The sequence below is a fragment of the Apostichopus japonicus genome, chromosome 22 (genome assembly GCF_037975245.1).
Source record: "Apostichopus japonicus isolate 1M-3 chromosome 22, ASM3797524v1, whole genome shotgun sequence".
Classification (NCBI taxonomy): Eukaryota; Metazoa; Echinodermata; class Holothuroidea; order Aspidochirotida; family Stichopodidae; genus Apostichopus; species Apostichopus japonicus.
Genome location: NC_092582.1, coordinates 16,548,183 through 16,570,596, shown reverse-complemented (window position 1 = coordinate 16,570,596; position 22,414 = coordinate 16,548,183). Strand labels below are relative to the sequence as shown.

General features: G+C 38.0%; 2 protein-coding genes and 1 long non-coding RNA gene across 3 annotated transcripts in view; 1 reads left to right on the top strand and 2 right to left on the bottom strand.

The window, feature by feature from the left end:
- The first annotated feature begins 2,110 nt into the window (after window positions 1-2,110).
- On the top strand, window positions 2,111-8,475 carry LOC139963926 (uncharacterized). Its single transcript, XM_071965160.1, has 6 exons — window positions 2,111-2,434; window positions 3,375-3,518; window positions 4,233-4,310; window positions 5,446-5,634; window positions 6,645-6,791; window positions 7,757-8,475. The coding sequence occupies exons 1-6, from the start codon at window positions 2,264-2,266 to the stop codon at window positions 7,922-7,924; spliced, it is 897 nt and encodes a 298-aa protein (XP_071821261.1). The 5' UTR covers window positions 2,111-2,263; the 3' UTR covers window positions 7,925-8,475.
- A 74-nt stretch (window positions 8,476-8,549) lies between these two features.
- On the bottom strand, window positions 8,550-14,911 carry LOC139963928 (uncharacterized). Its single transcript, XR_011791795.1, has 2 exons — window positions 8,781-14,911; window positions 8,550-8,742 (listed from the first exon to the last, which is right to left on the bottom strand). It is a non-coding gene; the product is annotated as an uncharacterized lncRNA (long non-coding RNA).
- A 1,054-nt stretch (window positions 14,912-15,965) lies between these two features.
- LOC139963918 (sulfhydryl oxidase 1-like) overlaps window positions 15,966-22,414 on the bottom strand; it is a 32,076-nt gene continuing 25,627 nt past the window's right edge. The window contains exons 8-11 of the mRNA XM_071965145.1: window positions 21,926-22,055; window positions 21,104-21,226; window positions 19,821-19,956; window positions 15,966-17,867 (exon numbers count right to left, since the gene is read on the bottom strand). Coding sequence (XP_071821246.1) covers window positions 17,248-17,867; window positions 19,821-19,956; window positions 21,104-21,226; window positions 21,926-22,055 — 1,009 coding nt within the window. The 3' untranslated portion in view covers window positions 15,966-17,247. The remainder of the gene's footprint in view (window positions 17,868-19,820; window positions 19,957-21,103; window positions 21,227-21,925; window positions 22,056-22,414) is intronic.

Genomic DNA, 22,414 nt, shown 5'->3' with positions numbered 1-22,414 from the left:
ACGTTAACGTGTTTTCTATTTATGCAAGTGCGTTGATTGTCCAAACAATTTAAATTACAATTCTCAATACACAGTTGTTGACATTTCATGACAATCGAAGTGGGTCTACTACCAGCGGCAGGCAAAAGTTGCGATCCGCTCAATGCAAATGTTTTCGCTCTTTAGTGTAGTATTTTGCATTGAGCCGATGAGGGCGCTGCCGGAATCCGCCTGCTGCTGATAGTAGACCCCCTTCGATTGTCATGAAATGTCGTGAACATGGAAGAATAGTGTCCCCTACATATATTGAGGGTGGTCATTTGATGGCACAAAAATTATCACGGGGTTATATTGAGCAATTAAGGGGGGTTGTCATTTTTGCTGTTTTCGCTCTTTAGTGTAGTATTTTGCAAGTAGCCGATGAGGGCGCTGCCGGAATCCGCCTGCTGCTGATAGTAGACCCCCTTCGATTGTCATGAAAAGTCATGAAAATGAAAGAATAGTGTCCCCTACATCCATTTATGATGGTCATTTGCTGGCACAAAATTATCACGGGGTTAAATTGAGCAATTAATGGGGGTTGTCATTTTTGCTGTTTTCGCTCTTTAGTGTAGTATTTTGCATTGAGCCGGTGAGGGCGCTGCCGGAATCCGCCTGCTGCTGATAGTAGACCCCCTTCGATTGTCATGAAATGTCGTGAACATGGAAGAACAATGTCCTTTACGTTCATTTATGATGGTCATTTGCTGGCACAAAAATTATCACGGGGTTAAATTGAGCAATTAATGGGGGTTGTCATTTTTGCTGTTTTCGCTCTTTAGTGTAGTATTTTGCATTGATCCGATGAGGGCGCTGCCGGAATCCGCCTGCTGCTGATAGTAGACCCCCTTCGATTGTCATAAAAAAGTCATGAAAACGAAAGAATAATGTCCTTTACATTCATTTATGATGGTCATTTGATGGCACAAAAATTATCACGGGGCTAAATTGAGCAATTAATGAGGGTTGCCATCACGGCTGTTTTCGCTCTTTAGTGTAGTATTTTTGCATTGAGCCGGTGAGGGCGCTGCCGGAATCCGCCTGCTGCTGATAGTAGACCCACTTCGATTGTCATGAAATGTCATGAAAAAAAAAGAATAATGTCCTCCGCATATATTTATGATGGTCATTTGATGGCACAAAAATTATCACTGGGTTAAATTGAGCAATTATTGGGGTTGTCAGTTTTGCCTTTTTCGCACTTAAGTAGTATTTTGCAAGTAGCCGATGAGGGCGCTGCCGGAATCCGCTGCTGCTGATAGTAGACCCACTTCGATTGTCATGAAATGTCATGAAAAAAAAAGAATAATGTCCTCCGCATATATTGATGGTGGTCATTTGATTGCACAAAAATTATCACGGGGTTATATTTAGCGAAACATTGGGGTTGTCAAATTACCTGTTTTCGCTCTGTAGTGTAATATTTTTGCATTGCGATTTTATAAAATACCTGCAATCATATTCAATCCTCATCATTTTTCAGACCATCAGTAATATCCAAGCATAAAAAAGTAATGTGATGACTCACCAAATCTCCCAAAAATCAATAAAGCAGGTTAGTTTAGGGTTATTTTCCGAAGTTTAACCTCTCAGGTCGACGTACACTAATCTAACTTTTTTAGTGATACGTCAATAACCCAGGAGTTTATTTTCCAATCTCCTACGAGCAAACAGACGAAGAATATCTAACATCAATACAAACTTCACTTGTCAATTGAGAAATTGAGCGTAAAGAATGAGGTACAGTTTGCGCCTTCTTTTAATTCCTTAAAATTAACAGACTAAAAAACTTCGCCAATTTTGTCTATTTCCCCTGTCCCTTCGTTCTCAAAAGCATCTCACTTCGCATGGTAACGTTTTGGCTGTTAACAACATTTTCCGCATATTTCACATAATTTGCGGTCAGCCTTTGACCCATACAGCCAACCTCCGCGACTACAGTGTTGAACTTTAGCGACGACGTTTGTTCGAGATACCTTCCTTTGCTTCCTTGGAATGCTCCATTTTCTGTGCAACCTGCATGAATTCAATACCCTATTCGAGGTAGACGCTGTTCATTTTCAGCGATCTGTCAGAGGTCTGTTGGCCAGCTTCAGCCCGGTTCATTTTATGTGTGTGTGTCATAAACTCATAGTACAAGAAACATCCGGTTAGTCAATCGTTTGAGTGGAGCAAAATATCGTATTTGCAACTGCATTCCTTTCGATTTATTACATTTGTGAAAAGCATATAGACGGAAATTAAAATGGATAAGATTCAAGAGATTGTCGCATTTTGTGCAATACTCTCTGTACTCTTACTACTAATTTCGCGTATTCCCCAAAAGCAATGGCTCTTGGTATCAATGGGAAGTTTTGCAGTACTTGGCTTACTGCTTGTAGCTATTCCACAGATTTCTGGGCGACCATTGCTTATGGTAAGCATAATTATTGTACAATTGCTAATTAGTGTGATGGCTAGCAGAGATATTTTCACATAACCATCTAGGCCTATGACAAATCCTGATAAGCATCAATGATTTTGCATTGAGCAACTTCCTTCATTTAAAAGGCCTCTGCCAAAGGTAAGAAAGCACCTTTCCAGAGTCCATCACATAAATTGACTCCATTTTCCTAACTCATTTTTAATTAAAGAAGAACAACATTTATTCATTATAGGTGTATTTCGTCTACTGTAAATGACATTGTGCATGAAGCGGGAACCAATTGTAACTGGAATTTGCCGAGCTAGAAATGGAGTGGCTGCATGCATGGTCAATATATATATATCACAACATCATTCGTGGGGGAGAACAAAAACTTCAACAGGCTGTATCGATTAGGAAAATCTCATTTGACAACAAAGCTTATATTCATACATCTTGGTGCGTACATGATTTGTTGTGGAGCTCGCCAAAGGGTCCTTTGAAGTCATGCAATCAACATGTGACAATTCTGAACACCTTGTGAAAACAGTAGCACCAAAGTATATATCTAAAGGGTTGAGTGACCTGCCTACCTTGTATGTAGATCTACCTTAGTGCACACATTGTGACAAGAACTCTAACATTGGTTATTATATGAGCTACGGTCAAAGACCATTTGAGGTCAAGATAGAGGTCAATGTCTGAAAACTTTGTAAACATGGTGACTCCATGGCATGGATGAATTTCGCATCCACTGTACATAGTGAATACAAGCTTTTTGTGGAAGTCAAAGGTCATAAAATACTTACAAGTACATTTGATGTTGAGTGCGTTGTTTTGGGTTCAATTCGGTTTTTCAAAGTACATACTGTATTTCTTGAGGCTGTGAATTCTGCATTCACTCTATGACATGTAAATTGACCCTTAATTAATTCATTTTTCTCCTCCACAGATTTCAGGGTCTATGGGAGATACCCATGTCTTTCTGATACGAATCTGTGGGGTGGTGTGTCTGAGTTCAGGATTGAACATCTACTTAAACTATTCCTCTTCTGATTCCTATGTGAGGGTGGCACTCATTTTTTGTGTGTTCTTGGTAAGTGATTTGCTGGTATTGCTCTGTCACCGTCAGGGATATGTGCAAGAGCCGAGGGGGGAGGGGATGGGTGGGGTAGCAGAGAGGCCATTCACTTCCCACCTCCATCAGCTTTAAGCTGGTGAATAACTTCAGATATTCAGATATTCTTGCATGTGAAAGAGGACAGAGATGACTCCAGATATACCTCTTACAATAACTATCATCTTTGTCATCAAATACACGATGCAGCCTTTGGAAATCAGTTGTGTTTACGGAAGAATTTTACTTCCCAACGTGGAAAACTTCTCAAAACATACTGTAAGCGCTCTCCATATATCGCATCGATATTACAAAATCGGCTAAGAATACAGACTTCCAGACACTTTGGGTGGTAGCGTGAGAAGGAAGGTCATTGACCCGGATGTGACCTGTTGCTAAGTAAGGGTGTACGGTGCTAATAAAGGTTACCAGGTCACTCTAGACACATTAGAGGGGAAAGTGCTGATGTTATGAGGGGATAGGTAGCTTGGCGCTCGTTAGTAAGCTGGTAAGTGTTTGGAATTAACCTGATCTGTTCATACTTTGGTATATATACAGTAATGCACAGTAGATATTCTACCACTGTAACAATGTATGAATCCAACCTGCTTGTGTTAGAAAAAAAAATTACCTTTCAACATTTTTGCTTCCATAATGTACGTGCTGTGTTTTCTTTCTTGCATCGTTTTATAGACTGCCGCTTTGGAGAGTGTCGTCAACATTGTGACTCCAATAAGCACCAAGCACAAGACCGATGGTGCTACGTTTGGGGTAAGTGGTCTGTGTTGATAAGCATTGATACTGTAGGTCTCCTATATAGAGTCAGTCTAGTTTACAGTACATGTGGAATGTATAGCAGATCTACCCTTTGGATGAGTGTTCCAGAGTAAAGGAGCTAATTAATTGGGTCGCAAGTGTCAAACACCACCTATATTTGGGAGAAAAAAAAATATTAGAATTTTAATTGTGAAAGAAATATTACACTCACAAAATTAACATTCTAAAGGAAGAAAAAGGAGGGATTAAATTAGTACTGTAGAGAAATATATTGTACACTGCTAATTGATAAAGTATGTCTCCACATGTATGCTTATCATAGCTAGCTAACTTCAACTTGCTGTTTCACCACTGAGACTTTCTTTGTTTTTTTAATAGCTTGAAACGGAAAAAAATGACTTTGTTAAAGAGTTATCTTTTCAATCATCTTAATCCACCCACATTGTTTATGACTCGACTTGAGAGGTTAAAGAGAAAGTCTCATGATCCATTTAAAGTAGACTTTCCAGGTATTCAATTAGCACAATAAACTCTGCTTCACGGTAACCAATTTTAGAGTACTGCTTTCAACAGGATTGTTCCCACCCTTTCTATAGTGACTCATCGATTTCCTTGAAATTTGGAGAGGTAGGGGAAGTTATCTTGCAGACTAATGTTACAAATTACAATGATTCTAATTGGTTGAGATTTGCCTCTGGACCTTGATTTTGGCAAACCAGGAGTCCTTTTAGATTTGCTTACAACTAACATCACTTTAAATGATGCCATTGTAGCGTATTTTAAACATTGTAGGGACGCAGTGTGCAGATGTTTGTCGACTCCGGCAGGTTAATTTCAGTAGCTATGAGTCATAGATCAAGCTGCCTACTGTAACCGTTTGGATGTAACCGTTGGATGTAACCGTTGGATATAACCGTTTAAATGTGCAATTTGTGACAGAAGGAACTGATATGGGCATAACCTAGGAATATGAACGCTATTTCATTTTCTATAAACAAATTAAAGTAACAGTAACAGTTTGTGTCATAGATAGACAGTTCTGTACCGATTCTATTTCAACAGCTCATGACATTCCTCAAATTAAAATTTTACACGCTTATAATTTTCTGGTTCTTTGTTTCACTTGCAGAGCTTTTGGCTGTACAAGAACATTGCAAACGCCTCTGCACAACTAATGTTTGTCTTCATGTCCAGCGAATTCTACGGACATTCTCAACTCAACAGCAGGTTGAACATGCACATGATGATAGATTTCGTCCTGAACCTCTTCCAAGGGATTGGTTTGATGGCATATCCAAGTCTAATGCTGCAAGCGTTGGTAAGGATGTTACGGCAAACCTTGAACTGGAACTGTTTAAATATAAGTGGTATTGTAGAATAATATATATAGGAAACAAGTTGTGGTATTTATCTTGACTTGACTGACAGGACCCTGTAAAATCTATTTGGGGAAAGTGATGTCACCCATTGCATCGATTAGAATTGAGCATCAAGCAGTTGCCATTCCGGGTAAAGTCCAATAATAACATTACACACACCCCAGTGCTGCAGCATTTATTCAATGAGCAGATGAGGGAAGTGTCTGCTTACCCACTTCTCACGCGTCGAAGAGTGAAGGTTGGTGTATAAGCCTCTGTCCATCTGCAATCATCACATGGAAAGAGACTTAAAGTAGCCTTGGTTAGCTATCATCAGGGATGCCAGAATTTCGGCAATTGCGATTTTGAAATTTGGTTCAGGCTCCACACGATCTTTCCGTCTCAGTTGAAATAGGCATGAGCTTTTTCCGCGAATTTCTAACTATTATCCTAACACACTGTAGCATACGCAAATTGGAGCCTATACCGCAATTTTTTTCTCTGGATTTTCATAAAGTTCCCAACATTAGCTTAGATAGTCTTTGGGACATCCAAGTCCCCACAACTTCTAGGCCATAGGGGCAAACCCTGCTGGCATCCCTGCTATCTGACCCTCAGGAATTATAATAACTTAACTGTTCTAAAAATAACATGAATTTGGCCATCCTGGACATGAAGGTTTCTTTATTCTCCGTGGTAGTCGAAAAACTAAGGGAGAAATTCACACCCTTCCCTAGTAGACCTATACTGTACTATTTGGATGTGGTGGGTGAGTTAGTATTATTTGCCTGTCACAGATATATGTAACTTGAATGATTGAAATCAATTTAAATATATATGTATATACAGTATGTATATAAGAGGATGGGTACCCAGTTGATACAAATTCCTGTCTCAATGATGCATTGAATTCCATCTCTCTTTGGCTTTTCTGCTGGTGAAATACTTTTACCTCGTTGAATATTTTCAGACAAACTCGAAGGACTTTGATGACGTTGAGATCATACTGACACAGACCTATGGTGCTTTCTGTGTGGGTTCAGGAATCTTGAGCCTTCTGTATTCCAGTGCACTCTTAAACAACAACAAACGGTCCGTGCTACTCACCCGTGTTTTGGTAAGTTTTGTTTCTCTCTCTTACAGTTGACCAAGGTTTACAGTTCTTTCCAGCTGAAAAGGAAACAAAACCTCTAGGGAGGAGGTTAAAGGTCCATTGAGAGACCAACTGACAATTTATAAAATGAAAACATTATGAACACATCTCAAGGCACGAATCTTCAGGTATATCACACTCTGATAATCATTCGACTGCTTAAGTCATCAAAACCTCGGTGCAAGTTTGCATTTCTGGTTTATAGTTATTTCAAGCTGACAGCATCTGGAAAAATTTCACTGCCCTGCCTCAACCCATCTCCATTTTGTTTCTATAAATCTCTTAATACTAGTCGAGAGAGGCCAGAAAATATTTAATTTCCCTCCATTGTACTGGTTGGAATTTTTTTTTCAAAATAGGTTTCTGCTCAGGGCATTAAATCAAATCATTTCAAAATCTTTCAAGAATTTTCAGTGTGATATTCTTCATTTTGTGAAAGATAAAATAATAATAATCAGTGGCGGTGCTAGGGGTATTGGTCAGGAGGGGCGAGAATTGTCTGTAGGGGCGCTTTCGACACTATCTAAGCTGAGCGCCACCACAGGTTGGCGCGTAGCGTACAGAATTTTTTTGAGTAAAGATACTCCCTAGATCGCCGTAAATGACCCTTTCCGGGCCTGGCTGATTTGCAGATAAACGAAGAATAAATAGATGTCATCGCCAAATTACACCAACAAACTGTGACAAATGTCAATAGGTAGATGAGAGCGCAATAAAAAAGTCAATAATCGCAAATAAGTAAACATTGGTAAAGAGCTGAAAAGGGCGTCAGCAGTCCATTTGAGTCCGTCAGGGGGGGGCATCCGCCCCCCCTGACTGTATGGACGCTCCGCCACTGATAATAATAATGTGTAATAGGTGTAAAAAGCTTGAAATTTTAATCTTTCATGTTTAGCTGGTGTAATCTGGATCATTATTGAATCTTTCAGGAAACTCTGGCCATTATCATCTTTATCCTGTCGACCAACTTCACGACCAAAGCTTTGGAAGGGCATTTCCAAGCCACGCTCTTTGTCTACGCATTAATATCCTTCAACGCGCTCCTCGGGTGCTACTCCCCTCACGAGACGGACAAGTACGTTTCCAAGGACGATTGATGCGGTTCTGGTACTCAGGAGAAGAAGAGGGATCGACAGAGAGCTTTCTATTAATGAATTTTAAATTTCGTGACAGTTATTACCGAAACTGCAGCTGTATGAAGTAACAAAGTATGATATATTCTAGTGTCACTTACAAGACAATTAGTTCTGTCTGATTAATTATTCTTTTAATATGCAAATCACTTGATTCTTTCACTCTTCTTTTGTCCAGTCACAAATCTTTTTAAGTTACAAGGCGTAGTCATTCTGCTTAAGAATCAAACTAGTTTAAAACGTTCTAGAAACTAATAACAGATTTGTACAAAGTTTCAAACCTGTTAAACTACAAAGCCTAACCTCAGTATTGAAATGTCCTGAAATAGTGTGCGTCTGAATAAACCAAAGGTTTCCCTATTTTTCATTGCATCACATATGCTGTATAAAATGCTTTGTATTATAAAATATCATCGTTGATTTAATCTGCTCTTTCACCTTGAATTGACTGAGCAAACTGAATAAGCTATCAGGTGACAGTGGGTGATGGCTGGGGAGGGGGAGGGGAAGGGAGAGAAACAAATGGTTGGTGCTGCAGAATTTATATTAAGACTGACATGCATAAACAAATTCAACAAGGAATGGTTAGTGTCAGAAGTAGGATCATATACATCCTCCCTCCTCCCCTACAACATCTCTCCTCCCCTACAACCTCCCTCCTTCCCTACAACCTCCCTCCCCTACAACCTCCCTCTTCCCCTTCAACCTCCCTCCTCCCCTACAACCTCCCCCCTCTCCTGCAACCTCCCTCCTCCCCTACAACCTCCCTCCTCCCCTACAACCTCCCTCCTCCCCTACAACCTCCCTCCTCCCCTACAACCTCCCTCCTCCCCTTCAACCTCCCCTGCAACCATCCACCCCTACAACATCCCTCCTTCCGTACAACCCCCCTCCTCCCCTACAACCTCCCTCCCCCTACAACCTCCCTCCCCCTACAACCTCCCTCCCCTACAACCTCCCTCCTCCCCTTCCTCCTCCCTTTCCACCTCCCTCCTCCCCCACAAACCTCACTCCTCCCCTACATTTTAAGCAATAAATATGCTTGTAGGGAAAGATAAAAAAGGCTTGTATTATAGCTTCGAGCAGGGTGGCAGTTTACTTAAAAATTTTGGCAATATCTTGAAGAAGGTTTAACATTTGATAAAAAATGATAAAAGGAATACCATATTAGTTTTGTCAAATCTCAGTTACCATCCTCATCATCAGTTAAGAAGTCAATGAGGAAGATGTGATCTACTTTGTACTAAAAACTGAAATAATTGGTATTTTTTAATGAAGGAGAAGAGTAAAATATATATACTTGAAGTAGTAAGAGAAATCCTTCTCCATTGCAGGAAATTAAACATTGTCATAAATAAAAGAAAAAGAAATGAAAGCAAATGTGCCTCCACAGTGTCATAATTTAGACTTGATCAAGTCTCCTGCCTTGTGTGTGAAGAAAGATTTAAAATCTGAAGAAAACTCCTAAATGGAGTAAGACTTTTCTCTGCTGTTTTGGGGAAAGCTGTTCATGACAGGTTTCAGTTCATTCTGCTATGCTCACAATCCCATCTTGATGCTAGCCTGGATTTTTTTTTTGGGGGGGTGGGGGGACGGGTGGTTCCCCAAAACCAGAGTTGATAAACTGAGGAATTTGTCAACCCACATGTTGCAGCAAACACAATTGTGGCAGTGGAATGCACAAAAGGAGGTCATGCCCCCTTCCCCATCATCAGTAGGGGGAATGGTTCAGTTGATGTATTTGTTATATTCTGCCTGGGAAAAGTTAAACCACTTTTACAGGTGTACACCTTCCCATCCCCCTTCTTCCCCACCCCTCTCTTTTTTGTGTGCTACTATACATTTTTTGGTACTTTGAAACGAAATAGCATTTACAAAATTAATCGATATCAACTCGAAAAAAAGCTACTCTAGAACAAAATTATCGGAGAATATGTGAATCTGACCGACAACCTCCACTCCCCTCATTTAGATGCAAAAAAAAAAAAACATTGAAGCTGGCTTAAACATATGCACTTTGAATAAATTGTATATGACACACTTTGGTAAAGACAGTGGTAGAGTACTGTACCAAAAAAAAAAAAAAAAAAAGCACAACTTGAAATATTTTAATATTTTACACTCCTCAATTCAGAAGCATTTTTTTATTTGGCAAGATATTAACAAATGTGTGTACCTGATATTAAATCATAAAAAGCTTAAAACTTGATGATGATAACAAAGCCATTTCTCAGTTTGAGGTTTGCAGAGTGCTCAGGATCACTAACAGAAGGAATGACACATTTCTTGACATCGGCAGTCTATCTGTTGTTCCTATCATTTATATTTTCTGTGTGTTCAATAACCTTGTCTAGACCTTGCACGGCATACTATATAAAATTTTAAACTTCTGTTTATGAAAGTCGGGACTCGGAATTTAGCGGACGACATCCGTACTCATCCGTTACTGATAATGGCCACAAAAAATAAAACCAAAATGCCATGCCTCTTTAAATTTAATCACGGTACCATAAGAGCCCGCATCACGATCTCTATCAGGCTTCAGATATCGTTGGAAAACTCCTGTGATTATTTGCGCCAGATAGCAGCTTATTAGGCAGCTGTGTGAAAATATTTTCATTAATCTTGCCTGTTTTCTCTCACTCTGGGTAAAAAAAAAGTTCATTTCTGCCCTTTTTAATTTTTTTTCAAACGTCTTGGTGCTTTTTTTGTGTAAGCTGAAAAAAGTTGCTGTGGTCCCCCTGCCATTGATTTTTTTTTTTTAATTTTTTTTTTTTTTAAATTTGCCTTGGTCTCTTGATCCTCCATTAGAGCCATGCCTGAAAGTTCCTTCTCTATCACCTATGAAATGTGAAATAAAAAAACTCGCCACCTCCTTGATCGCTATTTCGTTTGATCTTACCCCTTTTTTACCCGCCTAGCTGGCTAATTTGCATAAATGATTTCAGACTGAGAAAAGGCTTATATCTATTACAGAATAGTATAATAATAATAATAAAAATGATAATAACATATTTGGTGAACATAGATTATAAATGCATCATTTTAGTACAGATGTTTAATAATAGCACACTAACATTGGTGAAAGCACTTCTTCAATGTGATAGACGATTATGGTGTAATGTCAACAGATAGGTGCAGTGTTCATATATAAAACTGTAACCATATATAATACATACCCAATGATAAATTTACATGTATACCTTAATGACCAAAGTCCATAAAAGGGACAAAAGTGAAGTGGGGCGGGGGTGGGATTACACAGTTTCCCTGGCTTAGAAGTAGGTGACTGAAATGCCTTCCCAGGCTGAGGTGTGTCACGTATTATGTCTTAAGCGGAAAAATTCGGATTCTTTTTTAAGTCCCTCTTTTTTGAATATTTCTTAGCATGCTGCCAATAGCTATCTACCACACCTTGAAACTTGACATTACACGGAATAATTCTCATTTCTACCGAGTAGTAAAATAATGTGTATATATATTTACAAATATACTTGATCACATACAGTACGATTAAATTCCCGTGAGCATACCTTTGTTGCAAATCTTTTGCATAACATTCAAATGAAACATTCAGTCCCGTAACAACAAACACAATTCACAAATGACAGGGTTAAGCTTCCTGACTCTCAATAATACCCATTATTAATAAACAAACTGTGGAAGCGTAATGTGGAATGTAACACTATGGAGTGTTGAAGTTTCTCTGTGAAAGGAATTGAGTGATGCAGCAACGGAAATCCCACATTATCAAGGACCCTCCAATCTTCCCCCTCCCTCCCCTTCCCTCCAAAGCCCCTCACCCTCCACCCCACACTCCAGCCAAGACATCAAATAATTAGTTAAAGTAACATATGAACATTAACCTAAGCTATGTACATTAAACCCAATCCACCCTCAACCCATCCACCCTCAACTCAATGCTCAACTCTCCAACCCCACACTCCAGCTAAGACATCAAATAATTAGTTAAAGTAACATCTGAACATTAACCCAAGCTATGTACAGTAAACCCAATCCACCCTCAACCCAACCCTCAACCCAGCTTCCACCTCTCCTCCCCACCCCTCATCCTCCCTGAAAACAACATACAAAGTGAAGACAACCCCCCTCCCCGCGTATCCCATTTGTCCGCAAACCATTACGACCCTTCCTTTGAATTTGGCTTCAGTTTCTTCTTGAGGACATCGACAAAACAGATATTCCACAAAGAGAATACTTTCTTTAAACCAACTAAAAGAATACTTGTAGTATCATCGAATGAAATAAATTAAAGCCAATTGTAAACAAACAATAGCTAAACAACAATACCAATAACCACATAAAATTAAAAAACTAAAAAAATCAAAGAAAAACAAAACGAAAAGAACCATACAACAACAAAACAATTTTGGATGGAAAATCTGAGAATGAAAATATAAAATTAGGAATCTTGACAGAGAGAAGGAAAAATTAAAAGGAAGATTTGGAGATATCGTCCCCCAAAAATCTTCTAAAGCATAGTAAATGTGCAGAAGAAAGCCGGCTTCACTTTAACAATTTGCCGGACGAGGTCTGGCATACTCTTGTACTATAATTTCAAGTGTACAAATAAGGTTTAGTACACAACAATTTTGCATGTATTATGCAATAAAACAATTAACCAATCCCGCATATTACATGAATCTCACAAACGCTGTAGTCAAATTATTTGTTTTCCATCTTTTCACCACTGACTTGAAAAATTTCCTTTACTCTAAGGAGATTGCAAATAGCATTTAATTCCCCTGCAATCAACCTGGCCTGTAAAAGCACCCTTATATCTTAATTCAATCCGTAGTGTTATTGTCAATGTCCCGATGAATGAGGACATTATTTTGGGACTACGCACCATTTAACCAGCACTTAAGTTTATATATATAATTTTTTACTTTACTATTAATGTGAGACTTTTATCTTATATCTGTGTTGCTCAAATATATATTTAGCAGTCAAAAGCTGTTAGGAATACTTCAGAAAAAAAAAAAACGTTCCACACACTTTTGACACATCGAAGAGAATACTCGCAAAAACTGGACACAAAATATCTTGATTGATAACTGACCGACACCTGAACCGGCTTGAGTTGTTTAAACGTATTTTGTGAGCAAAACCGCCGGTTCATCCCGAAGAAGTGATACTGATACTTATCGAGAATAGCTGCACCATCCATCTGGAAGACGCATAGTGACACATTGCAGATATGCATATTCATTTAATTACCCTTTAATAGCCAATGAAAACCATGCTTGGTTACATACAATAATGCTCTTTTAAAAGATAACATCTTTTCTCCTTTTCTTTTTTTTTAAAATTTAAAATTATACTTAAAGCTAAGTACACAATAAATTAAAACAAGATGTTGAGTCGTTTAAACGTATTTTGTGAGCAAGACCGCCGGTTCATCCCGAAGAAGGGATACTGATACTTATCGAGAATAGCTGCACCATCCATCTGGAAGACGCATAGTGACACATCGCAGATATGCATATTCATTTAATTACCCTTTAATAGCCAATAAAAACCATGCTTGGTTACATACAATAATGCTCTTTTGAATGATAACATCTTTTTGTCCATTTCGTTTCTTCATACTGAGAAAACTCAAAATTTATACTTAAAGCTCAGTCCAGAATAAATGAAAACATAATGTTTGGTCCATTGCAGGTAAATAATTGATCCTAAACATTCCAAATGCACATCTTGTTGGCTGAAATTTCTGACGAAAAAATGAAAAAACGAAAAAACAAAACAATTGACTGTTGACAGAGGTACACAATCTAAGCATTCATGTAAAATTTGCATCCAATTACTCCACCTAATTTTTAAAATCTAGAAAAATTGTGAAATTGTCATTTTGTACCACAAGATAACTTCAATCAAACATGTGTGATGTCGTCTAACTTGCACACTGACGGCAAAATGTTTTGTTTTACCTTATTTTTCACTCTATTGTTTTGACCTTAGATTGGATAGGATTGGAACTTTACACAAAGAGGATGTGAAGTTAACAATTTACATGCGACTGCGGTATATTCGTACCCAGTTGCTTTCCAAACTTTAAAATTTCAATTTTGTAAAGTTAAATTTAGCAGAAAAATGTAAAAAAAAATTGTTTTATACTGTGCTTCTATGACAACACACTTGTTGGCTTCGAGTTAGCTTCTGCTGACAAAAGTGTCAATGTCAAATGTTGATATCTGGAAAACGAGTTTACATATCGGAATTGAATGCAAAAATTTCCCCGGAATGGTTACACTATGTTCTTCTTTCCATCTATCAAATGTAAAATATTTCTCTCAACTTTCCTTTTAAAAGTTCACCTGTATTGTTCTCACGAATTTTGAACATATATACTAGCAAGTGCTTAAGTCACGTTAAAACTTGAATGAATCTAAAATTGATTAAAATAACAATTTCCCCTTTTTTTAATAGTTTTGCTGCATACAATATAGCCGCACTGTTTAACATTAATGTGGCAAGTTTCGGCAATATGAACCCAACTAGAATATTTCATTTCTTGAGATAAGCTTGAATAATTCGTAACTTTGGATGGAAGCTCTTAACTCAGGTATGGTAATTCTTCTAAAATCTCAACAACAAAAAATGTCAAAGAACGAACTGACCAAAATATCAGAAAATAGTAAGATACATACTAGAATCAGGTTTTACGTTCATATGAACCAAAGGCTCAATATAGACCAACCTCCTTCTTAGGGAACTTTCTAGTAGTATTACTTTGTAAAATACAGTTTACATATATGTTAAAATACATATTGCTTACACATCAAACCAATAACCAATTGAATATTGATGGCTAACAACATTTAATAGCTGCATAACCACTTTCCTCTCAAAAGTCCTTCCCCTCCGCCTACCTGTTTATATATGAAAAGACCAGAATATAATGTTTTTCACCAATTTTGTTTTTCCCCCTGCTTCAGCCACCTCCCTAACCCCCCTCCCCCCCCCCCCCGCAACCCTTGCCATTGTCTCTCCTACCTCCCATCTTTTGGGTAATAATAAAATCTCACTCTTGATTAAATAAGTTTTACTCCTGTTAATGTTAAAGACAAAAGTAAATATAGTTAAAACTACTTACGTTCTTATCATTCACATTTACAGTGACGAGTTTAGCTAATTGCTGTCGAATGAAATGTCGACCTCTCCTTTGCATGAACTTATATGACCTCTGTATGGACCCAATATGAGCAGTCATGTGAAATTCTTATAAACAAAAACAAAAAAAAACACAAAAACACACAGCAACTAAACTAAACAAACCAGAGACAAACTAAACGAAGAAAACATCAAATTCTGACAAACATTTTGCTCTAATGACACACTTTCACACACACTTTTTCTCCTTATCCAAAGTTCAAGATTCAATTTAAAATTCAATGAAATCTACTTCTCCATATGCAGTAAAAACAACCTTACGTTACAATTTTACTTTAAAACTATGATATAAATTCTCATCAACATTTTTCTGCAAAATTAATCTACCACCCTTTGAAGTAACGTAAAAGTAAGTAAAGCTTTAAGTACGAAAAGATGTGGAAGAATACATGATGTATTTTCCACAAGTACGTGAAATTAAGCATTCTCACTAATGTTTATGTAATTTGAGTGAATGAATAAACCATTTTGTTTAATGAATAAACAGTTTCGTCTGAATGATGTCTATATTAGCCAGTAGACAACTTTCTAATGCTTAATACCACTTTATACTCTTCCCGGTCATCATGCTTCAAAGCACTCCTACTGACAGTATGAACAGTTCCAAACCTTTATCTACAGTAATAGAAGCACAGGCTATTCATACTGCAATACTGTCCTTACGAGTGCCTAGATGTCTGACAAGAAATAACCTATAAACAACAGTTAAAAAGTGTCCATCTGGGTGTGACATAATGTGTGTGTATATATATATATATATATATATATATACTATATACATATATATATATATATATATATACATACATATATATATATATATATATATATATATGTATATGTAGTTTCTAATGGATATATAGTACTGCAGTGTTCAATAGATATGACTAAAGTCTATTTGTAATTCTTGTTAAAAGGGAAAGGGAGATTTTGTATTCATTTTCCTTCAAACAGAAACACTTCAATCTTGAGAAATACTGCAGCGTAGACCATGTATAACACCACAGGCTATGGATTGTGTATTTAAATGTGTATTTAAATGTGTATTTAAATTGCAAATATTTATATATCTCAACAACAGAACATAGCTATGAAGTTGAGAGTTCACATTATTATGATTATTTTTGTTTTGTTTGCCCGTCACAAATTTTGTCACGTCGGTTTATACTTCAACTCTCAGAATCTGCTGTACCCTTGAATAAAATGTGGTATAAGAATATACGTAAAGTGAGCCTGGAAGTCCCATAGTACTTGACCCATCAATGCTTTTGCTTTAAACGACATTCTACCCATCAAAATGCTTGTTTCCCTTGTTAAGTCAATCTGTCTTCCAGGCCTGAGTATTGCATCATCCACCTACACACACACAACATTGAATATGACTTACTTTTACCACAAAAAAAATTAAGTTATCCATGATTGCTACAAAAAAAGAATGAATCTGTATTTAGCAGACATGGTTCAAACTAGTAAGCCTCCTTTCAATATTAGAAAATAACCTACATCATAAATTTGTGGAATAGGAATTGGTTCATTGAGATTCGCAATGAGCCCTTGTCCGTTCTCTCTCGATTTGAGGCCTACAGACGACCTCAGAGCCTATTTACCTTCCAGGCCTTATTATTGCATTCGTTCTTCTCTCCAAACATCATCAACTGCGCCTTAAGTCTTTTAACCACAGAGTTCTGATTGGGAACAAAGATAATCCATGACTGTTCAAAAAGAAATGCACCCATGTTTAAGTGAACATGATTAAAAACTATTTCTTAAACCGAACACCTTAATTCTACCTCCAACTTTTGAAATCTAACAACCTCGTGAGCGTGGGTGGAGAATGCTGCAAGTCAAATGAGGGAGCTATTCAAAAACCAGGCACTTTAGATGGGCTGTGAACATCAACCAAGAAGAACCTCTGGACAGACTCACAGCCAGTGCAGCCAGTCGGGCAGCTGCAACTTCCCTACCCGTTCGTGGAGAGAATCGATTCACAACCCGAATTAAACATATCTCCCGCATATGTGAATTACGAAAAATTTGGTATCGACTATTTCACCCTTTACAAAAACCTCGCGAGCAACTCGTGAGCAGTTCTACGGCAGACATGGATAACAACCTTTCAACTTCCGTCTTCTGAAGAACACCAGATAGACCACGAGGACTAATCCCACGCAACAGACGTTGAGCACCAGGCAGATGCTCACGTCGAACATCGTCACCCCTAAGACGCTGAAGTTTTTGGCCCCCCCGGCCTCCGCGCTGTACCTCCGCTGCTTGACTCGGTTCACCAGTTCCGCACGTACGTTCTGCGGATTGAGGCCCCTCTTCTGGATCTCCCGCGGGTGGGGCTGTCTGCCGTTGAACGGCACCAGGCCTGTCAGATTCAGACGGACCGCGCTGTACCTGGCTTTCAGGTAGGCTAACACCTCGCCCTCGTCCCACGAGCCGTCTTCTCCGCATTTATGACACAAGGAGGGAGGTGGGAATTGTTTCTTGGGGAAGCTCGGATCCTCTGTCTCTTCCCCTCTCAGTCTCCCGTTGACCCTGTTGTGGGTCCTCCACAGCCACAGGATGGCGCTGTCCAGGTCCGAGACCTCAGTCAGTATGTTGGTGCTCTCCTTCTCAAAGTTTTCGCCGCACTCTACGCAGCTGAAGAAATTGATGATGTAGGCTCTCATGGTGCGTAGGACTTCGAGACTGTTACTCTTGGGATCTGGAAAGGAAAAATAAAAAATACAAGGGACGATCAAATATAGCAACAGAAGATCATTTAAAAGGCTTAACAAATTTGAAGAACAGATGTGACCGAGTATTCAAAGTGTCTGTAGTAGTTTCAGAGTCAGGTCAAATGATATGAACACAACCACATATCACATTTCATATTGATGACACTTTGCTAATAAACTCTACGCCGATAAAAGGTTAGAGGACTATACGATTTTTGTTTCAATCTTCTTTTGTTCTTGGTAAAGACTTTTCTTGAATTCGTAATACAAATCTGAAATTCATGTCATCAAGCATATAATGCAAGTCATATTTATCGTTTCAATGTTTCATGAAATAGGAAACATTAGGTCAGAACTGAAGCCATAAATCAAGGTTTTGCAGTAATGACAGTGTTCACCCTATTATTGCATGTGCAGTTGGAACCAATGCCTTGGCCTGAAATAGAAAATACAATTTGCTGTCAAACTTGTTGCCCTAGAGAGGGGTCTCACGGGATAGGGCATGCCCCCCCACCCCATCTCCACCATGGCCAAAGTTTTCTTTGCTTGAAACTGCTTTATGGTGGTACTTTTTTCAGTTTGTCAAAGAAGGCAAATGCAAAACGTTAAACCCCGCAGTTGCTAGTCAACATGAACGTGCATACTGAATAATTTATAGCAGGTTGAATATTTTTTTCAACTTTTTCTCTGCTGTTCGATCAGGTGTGGTCTGCTTATTGTGTAGGCAACATGAATATGCATATATCTTACGCAGTGGGTGATCCAGGATTCCTTGGAAGAGGGAGGGGGGGGTGGGGGAGGGAGCCTGAGATACCAAAATCATCACCGAAACAGCGTTGTAAATGAAAAGATCAGTAAAAGTAAGGAATGTCTGCACAAAAAAAAAAGTGCTAAATTTATTTCCAATACGTGACTTTGTTTTGAGTAAACTTATGCTTGCAGTTAACTTTTAGAGTCCAAAGGAAACATTTCAGAAGAGGAGGGCCAGGCCCCTCGGGCCGCCACTCTCTGAATCTGCTCCTGCTTTGAATAAATGTGCTTAACTTGAGCCCCAATTGTTTGTTGAAGGTGGACGTGAATATAACATGAAGGCCACAACCCATCAAATCTAATTGACTTTTCAATATCAATACACTGATATATGTGTGTTTTTTTTTTCATCTCTCTTCTTCATGATCGTACAATCAGTCAGTTATTAGATATTTCCCTGGATAAAAAATATATAAATTTTGTCCATATTGTTATATGCAGATAAGGCTAGGCATGGGATCACCTATTCAAACAGTGTGGCAGGTCTATGCTACTTCATGTTGATAATTTCACTGGATAAAAATATACAAATTCTGTCCATATTGTTATATGCAGATTAGGCTAGGCATGGGAACACCTATTAAAACAGTGTGGTAGGTCTATGCTACTTCATGTTGATAATTTACCTTGAAATGTGAGAAACATTTCTATGCATTGGGATTGGTTAACATCCATTGTTACTTCTAACAATGTTTATTAACCTAATAAATATCACCTGTTTGCGTGTGGAAGGTAATTATCTCGGCCAACAAAATCCAGCTAATTTTAAAAAAGATTTTGGTCAAGGTAAAATAATATTTTTTTGAGAATTAACAATAATACTAGGCCTTGTGAGACAGTACTAACGATCAATTAGAAAGACTCATTAACTACCTACACTAACGACACAAAACTGACGTGGAAACAAAGAGGGTCGATGTTGTAATGCTTCAACAACAACAAAAAAACAAACCAATTTTACATCAAAGTAAACTAAAGCGAAATCTATAATCAAGTGAACGATCGTTAGTGAAATATTCTTAATAACACTTGTTGAAGAAAACGTTGAAACTGTTTGAAAACAAGTTTTTGCAATATAAGAACCATGCACTTTTCAGAGATAAAATGTCTGTTGGAAGCAACGTTCTTACTCGTTTTGTCAATCTCGGCCTGCATGACAGTTAGCGTGTGGAATAACGTCCAGAGAGAACAAGGGTATCCTCTGAAGGATTTTGAGCTCCCCTTGCATCCAATCCAGTTCTGCTCTGCAGGAAGCCATCCAGATGTCTGGGAAATGAAATAAAAGAGAAAATAATGAGAAAAAAAATACTGTGATAAAACAATCTCAATGCCTTAGAAAGAGTTCCTTTAGGTAGAATATTCAGTCTTCATATCTTTAAGTTGAGTCACTACTAACGGTGGTTGCTACTTGAAATTAATTGCTACTAGTACAAACTCGGGTAAATATTACCACAACTTTACTGCGATAATAGAGAAATCCCACTGGCACAAACTCAACGCAATCGGAACTTCAATTAGTTATCACTATCACGGTTACTAGCTGAAGTGTTTCCTACCAGTACTACTAGGTTAAATCTCACTACAATGTCTGAGGTCCTAGCACATTCCACTGTCCAATGTCACTGCAATCCAGCACTAATCAGTCACTGCAACAGTTACTACCTGAAGTGTTTACTACCAGTACTTACTAGGATAACTCTAACTACACTGTCTGAGATCCTAGCACATTCCACTGTCCAAGGTCACTGCAATCTAGAACTAACCTAGTCACTGAAACGGTTACTACCTGAAGTGATTACTACTGGTACTACTAGGATGAATCTCACTACACTGTCTGAGGTCCCAGTACATTCCACTGTCCAAGGTCACTGCAATCCAGAACTAACCTAGTCACTGAAACGGTTACTACTTTGAAGTGATTACTACCGGTACAAACTATGGTGACTTCTATCTGAGGCGATTGCAACATTCAGGGTCGGTTTTCATGCAGCCCTTACATACCCACATCACTTTTTTCAGAGTTTACACACAACTATTTTTATGAATAAAATTTCAAGTTATTATCAGCCATAAAAGATGATCACGATAGCATAGAATCAATCAATCTATCTATCAATCAATCAATCAAACAAACAAACAAACAATCAATCAATCAAAAAAACATCAATCAATCAAACAAACAATCAATCAATCTATCAAAGAATCAAAGAATCAAACAAACAAATAAACAATCAATCAAACAAACAAATAAACAATCAAACAAACAAATAAACAATCAATCAAACAAACAAATAAACAAAACAATCAATCAATCAAACAAACAATCAATCAATCAAACAAACAAACACTCAATCAAACAAACAATCAATCAATCAAACAATCAATCAATCAATCCGTATGGATATGAGAATACCTTCTCTGAATGTATCAGACTCAGCCATGTTTCGATGGGGATCCCATCCAACCAAGAGGCACCTTGTAACTTCTGATCGATATTACTCAGGAACTCGGCAACGGGAGCTCTCGCGGGAAAATACTGCGAACAGTAGAAAAATATGAACGTAAAGAAATACTGGTATCGTTTGTTGTTATTAAAAGCCAAAATAATAAATACAAGCAAGACACTTTTTTTTGAAGAAGTTTACGGCATCATCCATACATTGACTGGTCAAGTAAACAGGCAAACTTTAATCGAATTATAGAAAAAATTTTGTTTTATCTCCATGGTTACGCTTTTGTAAAGATACCAGAAATACATGATGAATGGAAATATCAACAATGACACGACTGTCTCAAACAACATTTTAGCCATTTTGTTACGTTACTTGATTTATTCAGGTTTTGGAGCTAGTATGAAAATTGTTCATACTTTTAACATACTTTTAACACTACAAGCTTTTTAATGCTATATTTATCAAAAAACTTCACAATGTTGCCAGTGTCATAATGACAAATACTTTGGAACAAAACGTGTAATAGGATTAATAATTTTGTTATTTTTGTTATTTTTTTTTTAAATACCACCCACGAGGCAAGTAAGGTGAACTGGAAAGTTATAGTTTCTCAAAAACATTTTCAATTGTTCACCTGTTCTTTTTTGTTTCAAATGATCTCCAACAGCTGACCGAATAAATAAAAAAAATAAAAAAAGTGCAAAGAAACATCAAAATATATCTAATAACATTATTTATTTTATGTGGTAGTATAGAGCCTCAAAAGTAGGGGGTAAACCAACCTTGTTAAGAACTGACAGATAATTCCGTAAAGCGGTTAGTTGTTCTCCTTTTATCTCTCTGCGGGACGACACCTCCAGGCGTAAAGAGTAGTGCAATGCTGATTCTATGTCAGCCAAATATGCAAATTGACTGTGAGTACAAATGGGACAGCGTAGAGACACATGTAATACAAAAATACATAATTATATATACTGAATGCTATGTTCAGTGGTTACAAAAACCTGTCACAATTACTGTGCTTGACTGTTTGAAACCATGATCATACAACCAATCGATCGACCCCCCCACCTCATCCCCACCCCTCCCCCACACTGAACAACTGCCATCTACAAGAGACAGCTGCTTCGTTTCCGTCACATGTCAAATGATTTCCATGCGATTGGTTACGTTTGTTGAAACTGGGCGATTACAATTGTCAAACCACTGCAGACCGCATGGCTGTCGCTGTATTGTAGTCTACATGTTGAGTTCACCCAACCGAACCCGAC

What these genes read in the sequence shown, in the direction of transcription:
- LOC139963926 (XM_071965160.1), top strand. Translation starts at nt 2,264, where the DNA reads ATGGATAAGATTCAAGAGATTGTCGCATTTTGTGCAATACTCTCTGTA. An exon ending in TCATTTTTTGTGTGTTCTTG is followed by an intron (nt 3,519 to 4,232) that starts GTAAGTGATTTG and finishes ATCGTTTTATAG; the next exon opens with ACTGCCGCTTTGGAGAGTGT. An exon ending in CCGATGGTGCTACGTTTGGG is followed by an intron (nt 4,311 to 5,445) that starts GTAAGTGGTCTG and finishes TTTCACTTGCAG; the next exon opens with AGCTTTTGGCTGTACAAGAA.